Below are 14,023 nucleotides of genomic sequence, written 5' to 3' on the forward strand. Positions count from 1 at the left end.
CCAACAACCTACTATGAAGACTTGGAAAAGCTTACCAATTCAACTAGAAGGGAAAGAGACACCAAATAGCTAAAAGCATCCTAAAAAAGAACAAAGTGGGAAGATTAACATTCCCAGCTTTAAAACCTACTATAAAGACATAGTGGTCAAAACAACATGGTACTGGCACAAAGACAGAAACATTGGCCAATGAAATCAAATCGAGAGTGCGGAAATAGACCACCAAATCTAAGGTTAAGTGATTTTTGACAAGGCCCCTAAATCCTCTGAATTGGGACAAAATAGTCTTTTCAATCAACAGGCATGGAAGAACTGATATTGATAGCCAAAAGAATGAAAGAGGACCCCTATCTTACATCCTAGACTAAAATTAACTCAAAGTAGATCAAACACCTAAATATAAGAACTAGCACCATAAAGCTTCTAGAAGAAAATATAGGGAAGCATTTTCAAGACCTAGTTATAAGAGGTACCTTCCTAAACTCTACACCCAAAGCACAAGCAACAACAACAAAAATAGATAAATGGGAACTCCTCAAAATCAAATGCTTCTGCGCCTTAAAAGACTTTGTCAAAAAGGTGAAGAGGCAGCCAACTCAATGGGAGAAATTATTTGGACATCATATAACACACAAAGGTTTGATATTCTGTATATACCAAGAAATCATATAACTCAACAATAAAAGAACAACCAACCCAATTATAAAATGGGTTAAAGAAATGAACAGGCATTTTTCTGAAGAGCAAATACAGATGGCTCAAAAGCACATGAAGAGATGTTCGTTTTCATTGACTATAGGGAAATGCAGATCAAGACTACAATGAGATACCACCTCACACCTGTAAGAATGGCTGCTATTAAACAAACAGGAAATCACAAATGTTGGAGAGGACACGGAAAAATTGGGACACTTATGCACTGCTGGTGGGAATGTATAATGGTGCAGCCACTATGGAAGACCGTTTGTGGTTCCTTAGGAAACTAAATATTGAGTTGCCCAATGACTCAGCAATAGCACTACTTGGTATATACCCAGAAGAGCTGAACGCAATGACACAAACAGGCATTTGCACACTGATGTTCATAGCAGCATTATTCACAATCGCCAAAAGATGGAAACAAGCCAAATGCCCATCAACAAACGAGTGGGTTAAAATATATACAATATATACATACGATGGAATATTATGCAGCAGTAAGATGAAATGATGTCCTGAAGCACATGACTAGAGGGATGAGCCTTGAGGACACAATGCTGAGTGAAATAAGCCAGACACAAGAGGATAGATACTATATGATTCCACTTTTATGATCATGATAAATATAAAATTAGAGTCTTATAATTCAGAATACAGGGGACTTAGAGATATAGAAACTACAGATGGGTGAATGGTTAGCTAATGAGGTTGAACTCCAATGTAAGGGAATAGACAGAAGGCAGTTCTCTAGTGGGTCTATAAGTAATATTACCATACTGAAGATGAACAAGATTGAAAGGGGTTGTGTAGACCTAGGTGTTCCACTGATTAACACTAGAAATATGAATTAGTTCTTGCAAGAACTACTTCAAAGGTATGATTCATGTACAAAGAGTGCTTAAGTCCAGGGTACAGGGGGTCAACTGCTATTGCATGCTATGGGCTATGTTTAAAAGGAAACATCAGCACTACCACAGAACAGCAGAGGTAAATAATGGGGGAAGGACAAGAGTTAAAAGGAGGTTTAGATCTATTTGGCGAGGGTGTGTTTAGAGGTTTTCTTTCTCTTGGAAACAATGAAATTATCTAAAATTAAGAGTGTTTTGGACTGTGGACTCTGGGCACTGTATATGATCCCTGAGGAACGCAGGTGGCTGAAGAATGCACTGACTGAGAAGCAGATTGGCAAATGATGATGCATATTTATGAATGAATGCTGCTACAAAAAGGGAAGTTGTGAGGCAAGCAACGAAGCAAATAAACATGTGGGACATTTGGTGAGGCAAAATAAGCCGGAAACAAAAGAACAACAATTGCACGGTCTCCTTTAGAAAATGCTTACAAGAAAACAGGGGCCTACATTGTAAGCTTTTATAGCAGATACAATTTAGCCTGGAGTGGTAATTATTATTTCTGGATTTTGAGAGGCTGTTTTACTTGCACATATATATAAAACACCTGATACTTAGAAATAAGAACGAAGCCAATCAGGTGGGGTTAAAGTAATTCAGAATACGGGGGTAAGGAAGACAATGTCTGTATTTTAGAACCACACATACTCTTTGAGACCAAAGGAAGAAAGGTTTATTTGGTCTGGAACTAAATTTTCTGTAGCACATAATCTAACTCAACCTATCTGTATAGCTCATTTGAACAAAAACACAGGGAGTCCTTCAATCCTGTATAACTTAATGTAATAGTGTCTGGATACATCCTAGAGCATATTAAGCAGATAATCAAAAGTATTGGCAAAATTCCTTGAGGGATGGGAGAAAAAATATGGAACTATTAAACTTACCATCAGGATACTGTGGCAAACTCTAGGGACACCCAAATCAATAGGCCATCCCCTTGATCTTGAAGCTTACTGTTGTGAAGTTTATGTAGGCAGTGGAGAAGCTAAGCCTACCTATAAGTATGCCTACGAATTACTTCTGGAGGACCTCTTCTGTTGCTCAAATGTGGCTTTACTCTCTCTAAGCCCAAATCTGCAAGTGAAATCATTGCCCTCCCCCCTTACATGGGACATGACATCCAGGGGTGAAAGTCTCCCTGGCGACGTGGGAGATGACTCCCAGGGATGAATCCAGCCCTGGCACCATGGGATCATCTATTTCATCCTGACCAAAAGGGGGAAAAGAAGTGTAACAAATAAAGTATCAGTGGCAGAGAAAGTTCAAATATAGTAGAGAGGCTACTCTGGAGGTTGCTCTTATGCAAGCTTCAGTTAGACATTGCTATCCATCATAACCTCCCAAACCCCAACTAGGACCATTCCAGCCAACCCTAAAGAACACTGAGGGCAATATATAAGATTCCACAAGGGTTCCATGCATTAGAGTAACTTTTATAGAAATCTACAACCTCTAGATAGGTCCCTGGACCAGATAAGTCCTGAAACCTAGAGGGCCCAGCCTCTCCATTACATCAGCTAGTTCCACTTCCCTACCCCATACTGGTGACAGACCCTTCCAATATGAAAAATTTAGAATGTTCATATCTCAAACACCCCTAAAGAGAGGGACAGAAAGATCAAAGGTGATGATGGAGTTATACAGAGAAAACAGGATTTAACAAAGGAATATGACTGCTGAATCATTAAATTGATATCTCTTTTCGTTTCCAGTGTCTTAGAGCAGCTAGAAGTAAAAACCTAAAATTGTGGAATCATAACCTATGTCAAACTTTGAAATATGTTCTACAACTAATTGTGGTGTTGTGCTTTGAAATTTATTGCTTTTTTGCATACATATTATTTTTCACAAAAAAAGAAAGAAAAAAAGTCAATTGTGGTGATAAAAAAATATTTAAGCCTTCTAGCCTCCTATATTCTGGAGCAGCTAGAAGGAAAAATCTGAGAGGATCATGTGGTGAACCACGACAAACTTTGGGATATGTCCTTGTAACTTCTCATTGAGGAGTGCTTTGAAAACTACTGCTTTTTACTTTCTTTGCTTTGTTTATATGTTATTCTATACAATAAAAAAAGTTAAAAAACAACAACAACAGTAAAACCAGTAATTTCACTTGAATGTTTTGATAGTGGTCCTTCTGTATCCATATTCTTAAATAAGTGATGTACTCATTCAATATGTAGTTTCAAATAATTTAATTTCAGTAAAGTTTCTTGAAATAACGTTTTCAGTGTTTGTTCTATGCTCCTGTTCTAGATTTCTAGGGACTCCTATTACCAATATATTCAATCTTCTTTGCTCATCTGTAATGTTTTAATCTTTATCTCTCCCTTCATTTATTATTTTAAAAATGTCCCCATTTACACATTCTGTTTCTATTAATGCATTGCATTGTGTTTATCCGCTATTGAGCGCCTTCTTGTTTAGCCTTCATTGCTGAAATTATTACTTTCACTTTTTTCCCTGAGATTTTCTAGTTCTGATTTATTGAGTTCTTCTATGTCTTGAATCATATCTTTAATGTCTTTTAGCTTGTTTTAAAATTGTAGGTTACATATTGATCTGCCTTGTGGGCACATTTTTCTGGCATTCTTTCATTCTCTGTAGATACGTTATTCTTTTTAATCTTTTGTTCAGGAGTTGACCTTAATACTTTTCTATTGTTTCTTTATTTCATTAAAATGATTTTTACTATGAAATATCATCTAGAAGAGTACATAGAATATAAGTGTATAGCTTAAGAAATTATTACAATGCAAATACCATTGTAACCATTGCTCAAAACTGACAACTGGAAAACGACCCACACTCCTGAGACTCTTCACTGCCTCTCCTCCAATCAAAACCCCCTCACTCCCTTAGAAGTAATAACCACTATTTGAACTTTTTTTTTAATAAAGAGTTTTACCATCTAGGCAAGTATCCTTAAACACAATTGTTGAGTATCATTTATCCTTGAATTTCATTAAATGGAATCATACAGGATGCACTCTTTTGTTTCTGGCTCTTTTTACTCTACATTCTGCTTACCAGATTCATCTACTTCATTGAATGCAAGTGTAGTCTAATTTCAAGACTGTATAATATCCCAAAGTATAAATATACCATAATTTACTCATTTTCCTTAGAGTGCAATTGTTGAACCACCACGGGGGCACTTTATATTCAGATTCAGTAGTTTCAAATTGTTTCCTTGAATGGTTGTGCTAATTTAACACTCTAACCAACTGGGTATGATATTCCTCTTTTCTTTTTCCCTCCCACTTTTCCTTCCTTGCATTTATTTAATCCTTCAACCTACATTTACTAACAGTCTCTAGACTAGAGCCTAGGTAACTAGTGGTGAGTTAATAAGAAGTCAAGGTTCATCTTCCGTAGGAAATACCACCTCCACCCTCCCACCGCAATTCAGTTGGTAGCTTGATGGGAAGCTCCTAGCACTGTCTGGGTCTTCAAAAGGTTAGAGATAGGGTCTGGGAAGAAGCACCTAAACCCACCCCCCTGGAAACTGATACAAAGGTATTCACAACTTTCCACACTGGGCAAAGAGCCTCTCCTCCCATATTGAAGGAGGTTAAAGTCAAGTCCCCTCCACAAGGAGCCATCGTGTTAAACATCCGACTGCAATGGAAGCAATTGCTGGGTCCCATCCTGTTCTGGGAGGCTGGGTGCACTGGTTGGTTTTTGGTTTTGTTGTTGTTTGGTAAAATGCACATAAAATCTTGCCATTTTAACTATTTTAAAGTGTACAATTCAGTGGCATTTAGTATACTCACAAAGTTGTCTGACCATCACCACTGTCTAATTTCAGCACATTTTCAACACCCCAAAAAGAAACCCTGTGCATACTAAGTAGTTACACTCTATTCCTCACTCCCCTCAGCCCCTGGCAATACTAATTGACTTTCTGTTTCTAAAGATTTGCCTATTCTGGACACTTCATATAAACAGGGTCATATAATATGAGACTTTTTCTGTCTCGCTTCTTTCACTTAGCAAGTTTTCAAGATTCATCCATATTTTAGACTGTCTCAGTACGTCATTCCTTTTTATGGCTGGATAGTATTCCATCACATGGATATACCCCACTCCATTTATCCATTCATCAGTTGATGGGCATTAGGGCTGTTTCTACATTTTGACTATTGAATAGTGCTGCTATGAACATTAGCCTACAAATGTTCGCCGGGTCATATGGTAATTCTATGTTTAACTTTTTGAGGAAACTTCAAACAGTTTTCCCAAAGCAGCTGCATCATTTTTCATCCCCACTAGCAATGTATGAAGATTCCAGTTACTCACTCTTGTCAAAGCTTGATAAGTCCTTTTAATTTTAGCCATTTTTATGGGTGTTAAGTAGAATCTCACTGTGGCTTTAGTTTGTATTTCTCAGATGACTAATGTTGAAGCATCTTTTCATGTGATTATTTGCTATTTTTTTATATTCTATGGTGATGCATCTATTCAAATCTTTTGCCCATTTAAAAAAACATGTTGATTGCCTTATTGAGATGTAAGAGTTCTTTATGTATTTGAAATACCAATCTTTTATATATGTTATGCACATGGCTTGCCCTTTTATTTTCCTAGCAGGATTTTTTTTTTTTAAATACCAAAAAACATCAAATGCAAACATCCTTAACTTTTGAGGATCCTTTTTTTTTAACGGTATATTTTGAAAAGCAAAAGTTTTTAATTTTTATGAAATCTAATTTATCTTTTCTTTTTTCCTTTCATAACAGTGCTTTGGTGTTTTTTTTTTCCTAAAAATTCTTTGCATAGTTCAAGCTTATAAAGATTTCTCCCATTTTCTAAAAGATTTATAATTTTAGCTCTTACATCTGGGTCTATGGATCTTTTTTTTTTACTTTTTTTATTGTATAATATAACATATATACAAAGCAAAGATAGAAAAAACTGTTTTTTTTCTATTATTTGAAAAAAATAATTTTCAAAGCATTCTTCAACAAGTAGTTACAGAAAAGATCCCAGAGTTTGTCTGTATGGTCCATTTTAAGTTAACCTTTTTTTTTTTTTTTAACATGGGCAGGCACCGGGAATCGAACCCGGGTCCTTGGGCATGGCAGGCAAGCACTCTTACCTGCTGAGCCACCGTGGCCCGCCCTCCGTTTTAAGTTAACTTTTATATATTGCGTGAGGTAATGTTCATTGAAGTACATTTTGTTGCAACATATATTAAATTGTTCCAGCCCCATTTGTTAAAAAGACTATTTCCCCCTTTGAAATGCCACAGCACTTCTGTCAAAAATCAACTGACTATACACACACACATACATAATATGCTTATTTCTAATCCAATGCTCTAAACTCTATCCTTACACCATTTCCAAACAATCTAGATTACTGTAGCTTTATTAACTTTATAGCTTTATAGAAAGACTGGTAATCAGGTAGTGTAAGTCTTCTAATTCTGTCTTTTTCAAGATTGCCTGGCTATTGCATTTCCATATAAATTTTAGAATCAGCTTATTGATCTCTACCAAAAAACCTGTAGAAATTTTTATTGGAAACTAGTATTGTTTTTGACATTGGCTTGTTTCCTACCAAACAGCAAACTTCCATCCACCTGCACTGCTCATGATCTTCTCTAAAAGCTTGCCTTACATGTGTTCTATAGGACACCTATATAACACTCATATATTAAATCTCTGAAAAGGTTAATAGTCCCTTCTATATTAGAAAACTTTCTTCTGAGAAGACTAAGCTGAAATTACAATAAATTCACTGGACACCTACCTTTCCTTTCAGCTTTTAAGAGAAAAAACTCATAATAAGAGAATTTATAAATCCACTTAAACATTAATCTTCTTCATTCACAGGATAAGGAAATTGTTTTACCTGTATAGCAAAAGTACCAACTCCGCCCGAAGCGCCCAAGATTAAAACACTGCAATACAAAAGAAACCACAATCAGCAAGAGTCTTAAACAAATAAACAAGATAAATAAAATAGATGATTTCAACATGTTAGGTGGCAAATAAAATCTTCCAGCTTTCCAAGATTGGATTACACAAGGATTTTTATCCTAGGTTCACCAAGAAGCTATAAATGCTTATAGATAGATATGCTATGAACTCTTTACCAAGGACTTGCTTTATAGTTTTTAAGCAGTTCAGATGGTTCTTGGTAACATCTGTCTTCAAATTTTTTCTAGGGTAAAATTACCATAGCTTCCCATATATGTGAGGATTTGAAGGCCGTTTTTAGTGTGTTAGAGTAGAATCAGTTGCTCCCTAAAATAATATACATTCCTGACCAAATTCCTGTCAGAACAAAATATAAACTTAAGTCCAGACATGCACTTTCAAGCTTTCATAAATGGTAATCAACCTTATCCTCAACTTGGCTTCCTGGGACAGCAGGTGAATCTGCCCTATCAACACAGTCATTAGTGTGCTCCATATTTTTACCATGTTTACTCACTGTAGCCTTCCTTTTGGACCCAGTGTGCTTTACCTATTTATATGGATGACTTGGGGGTGGGAGGTTTGTGAACCCTCTGAAATTGTGAATTTCCTGTAATAACATGCAAAACATATTTGTTGTGATTAAGCATGTGTTTACTGGAGAAGACAGGGATCCAAACCAGTCCTCAGATTCCCAAAGAAGTTTGTGACTTGGAGTAGTAAGGGTTCTCCAGAGAAACAGAACTGACACATAAATATATGTAAATACTAAGAGGTTTATTATAGGAATTGGTTTACACAACCATGGAGGATTGGCAAATCAAAATTCCAAAGGGCATGCTGCAAGTTTGGAACTCTGAAGAATATTTTAATGAATTCCCCAGAAGCTTGAGTGGCTGAAGTAGAGAGAAATTATTCTGACTGCTGAAATCCTCAGTTGTCCCTTTAAAGCCTTCGGCTGATTGGATGAGATGTCTCTCATTACAGAGGCAATCTTCTTTGTGACTATAGATGTAATCAGCCATAGATGCAATCTTCTGACTAACGATTTAAAGCCAGAAAACACCCTCACAATAACAATCAAGCCAGTGCTTGCTTGACCAAACAACTGGACTATAACCTAGCCAAACTGACACATAAACTTAACCATTACACTACCCAACAAAGAATCACTGGTCAAGAAAATCACTGCTTTATATACTCTCATGTTTTCTTGCATTAAGCAAGACCATCAGAGGATTGGCTTGGTGGGCTGCATGGTTTCAGATTCCCAGAAGAATTTTTTACTAAACTGTACTTTTGTTATGCTACTGAGCTAGGCTGAGGGACATTATAGAACATAACTTTCCCTCAGAAGGACAAACATTGTATGATTTCTTTTCTATGAAGTACTTAGAACAAGCAAATTCATAAGACAGAAAGCAGAACAATGGTTACCAGGGACCAGGGGGAAGGGAAATACGAGTTATTATTTAATGGGTACGAATTTCTGTTTAGGATGATGAAAATGTTCTGGAAAAATAGTGGTGAAAGTTTCACAACACTGTCAATGTACTTAATGTCTCAGAATTGTACACTTGAAAATGGCTAAAATGAGTTTTATGTTATGTATATTTTTACCACAGTAAAAAAGTGGGGGAAAAAAAAAAAGAGTAACTTTTTCTGTTGGGTGATGAAAGTTTGGTAACAGATGGTGGTGATGGTAGCATAACCTTGCAAATGTAATCAATGCCACTGCATTGTATATGTAAAAATGGTTATAACAGCCAAAAATAACAAAATTTAAAAAGGCTATGCTTTGATATTTGTTACTATGTTAGCTAAGAAGATGTTGAGAGAATTCTTCCTGACAATTCTCTCAATGCATGCCCATGGAAAAATATTTCTCTAAGGACTCAGCTATGCTTCAACTTATTTGCCAGCGTAAGCTGTAGGTCACTCTTTGACTTGGCTGATAGAAAAGTTCAGAGAATTTTGCCACCTATCTCCAGGTATGCTGAACTTTAGAAAGTAGGATTTATGCATGAAAGTGAACAGTGTGACAAATGCTGTCTACAGCATTAACCCTAGTTTCATTTTCACTTTTTTTTTTTTCTCTATCTTATCCAAACCACAGCCGGCTGGTTGACACCCTTTTTAGACCTTAGAAGTCACTACAAAATTTCTGAACCAGCTGTTCCCTTTAAAATTAACACCAGTAAATACAATTAAGACAATTTTTCTTGCAAATGCTTTTTGGAGCAGAGCTACTTTTTTGGGAAGGGGGGGGCACGGTCCAGGAATCAAACCCTGGTCTCCCACATGGAAGGCGAGCGTTCTACCACTGAAGAGCTACTTTTAATTTAACAAAATTATAAATTGTGAAGAATAAAAGAAACTAAAGATCAACTCCTCCAAAACTCTTCAATTCACACATTTTACAACTTTATACAGCTTTAGTATTCCTATATGGGGAAATAAAAGCACTAAAATTACCTCATGGATACATCCTAAAATGAATTCACCCGTGAAACATTTTATCCTCCAATTTTTATCCATTCCAATGGAAATGTAACTACTCAAATTCTCATTTAAGTTCTTTCACAGTCTAAACTTATCTCACCTCTCTGACTTTTCCTCTACTTCCTGAGCCAAATTCTCCAAATAGCAATCTGGCTCCTTACTGTCCCCTCAATGCTCAGCACAATGAACCATTCCTCAAAGCTCCAGTGCCTTCACTATCTGCTAAGGCTTCCCTTCCTTTGAAGGCCCAAGTTCTTGCACCTGAGATCTATGCCAAACATTTGGTATCTGGCATTTGTCACACTGTTCACTTTCATGCATAAATCCTGCTTTCCAAGCTATTCTGCAAGCCCTCAGGGACAGAGACCTCTGACTATGACCAGCACTGGCATATGACCCTGGATATAACAGATGTCTGCTCAATACACTTTTTTCTTCTTCCTTCACTTTTTACTATGGCAACAACATAAAATTTCCCAATATAACCATTTTCAAGTATATGATTCAGTGGTGTTCATTATATTCACAATGTTGTGCTATCATTTACTATCAAAATTCTTTCATTATCCTGAACAGAAAATGTACCCAATAAGCATTAACTCTTTAGTTCCCCTCCAATCTCCTTCCCTCTGATAAACTGTAATCTACTTTCTTTCCCTATGAATTTACATATTCTCATTATTTCATATAAGTGGACTCATTTGATATTTGTCCCTTTGTGTCTGATAGTTTACTCAACACAATGTCTTCAGGTTTCAACCATGTTATAGCATGCATCAGAATTTCATTCCTTTTTATGGCTGAATAACATTCCACTGTGTATATATACTACATTTTGGTTATCCACTCATCTGCTGATAGACTTCCACCTTTGGCTATAGTGAATAATGTGGTTATGAGCAACGGTGTACAAATCTTTGTTCTAATCCCTGCTTTCAATTCTTTGGGGTACATTTCAGTACATACCTAGAAGTGAAATTACTGGTTAACACAGTAATCTATACTTAACCTTCTGAAGAACTGTCAAACTTTTTCCCATAGAGGCTGCACTGTTTATATTCCCACCAACATCCTATCCAGCATTTATTATTTCCCATTCTTTTAATTCTAGTGGGTAGGAAATGGTATCTCATTGTGGTGTTTTTTTTTTTTTTTTTTTTTTTTTTTTTTTTTTATTAAAGGAAAGACAGAGAGAAGGAAGGAAGGATAGAAGGAAGGAAGGAAGGAAGAAAGGGAAACATCTTTAAACATTTTCTTGTTTTTATTGTATTCTGTTTCTCCGTTTTTGTTACATGGGCTGGGGCCGGGAATCGAACCGAGGTCCTCCGGCATAGCAGGCAAGTACTTTGCCCGCTGAGCCACCGCGGCCCGCCCTCTCATTGTGGTTTTGATGTGTATTTTCCAAATGGCTAATGATGGACATAGTGTCTTTATGTCCTTGTTGCCCATTTGTATGCCTTCTTTGGAGAAACAGCTATTCAAGTCCTTTGCCCATTTTTTAACTGGGTTGTTTCCAAATATTTTCTCCCATTCTGTAGGTTGTTTTTTTACTTTCCGGGTAATATCCTTTGGTAAACAAAAGTTTTTAATTCTCATCAACTCCAATTTATTTTTTCTTTTGCTGCTCATGCTTTTGGGGTAAAGTCTAAGAATCTGCTACCTAATACAAAGTCCTGAAGATATTCCTCAATGTTTTCTTCTAAGAGTTTTGCAGTCTAGCGCTTATGTTTAGGTCACTGATCCATATCGAGTTAATTTTCATATATAGTTTGAGAGAAGGGGGTCCAATTTCATTCTTTTGCATATGGATTTTCAGTTTTCCCAACACCATTTCTTAAAGAGACTATTATTCTCCATCGAGCAGACTTGGCCCCCTAGTCAAATTTCAGTTGGCCCTAAGTGTGAGGGGTTATTTCTGAACTCTCAACTCTATTCCATGAGTCTATAAGTCTGTCTTTGTAAAAGTACTACTCAGTGTTTCTTAATTTTCAAAATCATTCAAATCAAAATTATATCCTACAATCAAGGCAACAATTACAACTCACCTCAAGTGAGTGGATCATCTGGCTATTTGAAAGACTTCATTAAGGGTTTTTCAAAAAAAAAAACACTTGAAGTTAATTTCTGATTCTCAGAATATAAGGATACCAAATATAATGGTTGCTTAAGGACCCAACTGTCAAACACATCTCTGACCTCATTATTGTCAGAGTCTCTTCCCCATAACCTGTGGTTCAAAGCAACCTCATTACCCTAAATAAAAAAGCCAAAAATGTGTTTCACAGGAGCGCTTGGTAGAAGGAGTGGTTCCGTAAAAGCAGCTTCAGTTCCTGATGTTGCCACTTGATGGCGTCTCCAAAGTTCAAAACAGCTTCCGAGCTGGCCCAATGAAATGCTATACAGCTATTCAGCTTGTGAAAATACAATGGAGACACCTCTTTCTCTGGTCTTGCAAACTTCATCTTTTGTGCAGACTTACTTATGGTCCACACTTTTCTTAAAACAAAGAAAGTAAAAAACGTACCATAGACAAAATAAATTTGCAAGTCAATAAGAATTCAGTTGGTCCTCTATGGGAACTTATTCTTGCTGTACTCTCAAAAGCACTGTCGATGCAACGGGAAAACACTGATATTGCTTAACCCCAGTGGCCCTTCATTTAAGTGCTATACATGGGAATTCTTTCTATCTGGCTTGTTAGAATATATGGTCACACATATATTCAAACCTTGTTGAAGTAAGAATCTATTTGTTCATTTGCACACTGATGTTTACTGCAGCATCATTCTCTATTGCCAATGGATGGAGGCAACCCTAGGGTCTATTGACAGATGGGTAGAAAGGTAAATGGTGGTGTATATATACGATAGAATGTTGTGCAACTGCAAGAAGGAATGAAATCATGATGCATACAACAACATGAATAAATCTTGAGAATGTTATGTTGACTGAAATAAGCCAGAAACAAAAGGATAGCTATTGTATGATCTCACTAATATGAACTAACTATAAACAGCAAACCTGAAAAAGCTGAAATCAGAGGTTAAAAAGAGTTAGAAAGAAGGTGGAGACTGGGCAAATGATTTGAGTACATTATGCTTAATAATGTTGATTGTAAAGGTACAGAAATGGATAGCACGATACTGTGTGATGGTAACACAATATTTTAAGTGTAAAATATTTTAAGTGTAATTAACAAAGCTGAGTATATGACTGAAAGAGGAAGATTTTAGGGTCATGTGTGTCACCAGAAGGAAAGCTAACACATGAAAACTGACTGCATAACTTAGCAAACCATGAAGCAGACAATGACAGTTAATTGTACAAATACAAGAAAGTTTTTACATGAACAAGAACAAATATTTATGTCACTATTACAAATTGTTAAAAAGGGGGTACTATATGGGAAAAATAAAATTAACGCAAGCTAAGGTATATAGTTAACAGTAACTCTGTAATATTCTTTCATTAATTGTAACAAAGGCACAATACCAAAGCTAAATGTCAATAATAGGAGGATGTAAGGGAGGGATATGGGATTTTTTTCCCCCTTGCTTTTCAGAAGAAATGGGAACAGTCTCATATAGATTATGGTGGTGAATGCATAACTATGTGATTATACCAGGAGCCACTGAAGTCTGTACCCTTAGGATGGATTGTTTTATGTCTGAACAAAACTGTTTTTTAAAAAGTCTACTTGTTAACAGTCAAGAAACATGTGTCAGGGGCGGGGCCTGGATGGCGGCTTAGTAAGGTACGTGCGTCTTAGTTCCTGCTCCAGAGCAACTACTAGGTGAACAGAAACAGTGCAGAACAGCTCCCGGGGCCACGGCAGAGAATGGACACACAGCGTACCCCAGTCTGGACTGGCTAGTCTGACTGTGAGACTCGGCTGTGGTGAGATCCCCGAGCACGCGCGATTTCCCGAGCAGCGGAAGCTGTGGCAGCCGGAGCTCCTCCCTCCCTCCTTCCCGGGCCGGC

General features: G+C 36.8%; 1 protein-coding gene across 5 annotated transcripts in view; it reads right to left on the minus strand.

Moving 5' to 3' along the window:
• The window catches only part of RTN4IP1 (reticulon 4 interacting protein 1), a 71,446-nt gene that overhangs the window by 32,535 nt on the left and 24,888 nt on the right, over positions 1–14,023 (minus strand). For all 5 annotated transcript variants that reach the window (XM_077162549.1, XM_077162547.1, XM_077162550.1 and 2 more), the window contains one exon: positions 7,473–7,521. In XM_077162549.1, the coding sequence (XP_077018664.1) occupies positions 7,473–7,521 (49 nt within the window). The remainder of the gene's footprint in view (positions 1–7,472; positions 7,522–14,023) is intronic.

This window comes from Tamandua tetradactyla, chromosome 5 (genome assembly GCF_023851605.1).
Source record: "Tamandua tetradactyla isolate mTamTet1 chromosome 5, mTamTet1.pri, whole genome shotgun sequence".
NCBI classification, from domain to species: domain Eukaryota; kingdom Metazoa; phylum Chordata; class Mammalia; order Pilosa; family Myrmecophagidae; genus Tamandua; species Tamandua tetradactyla.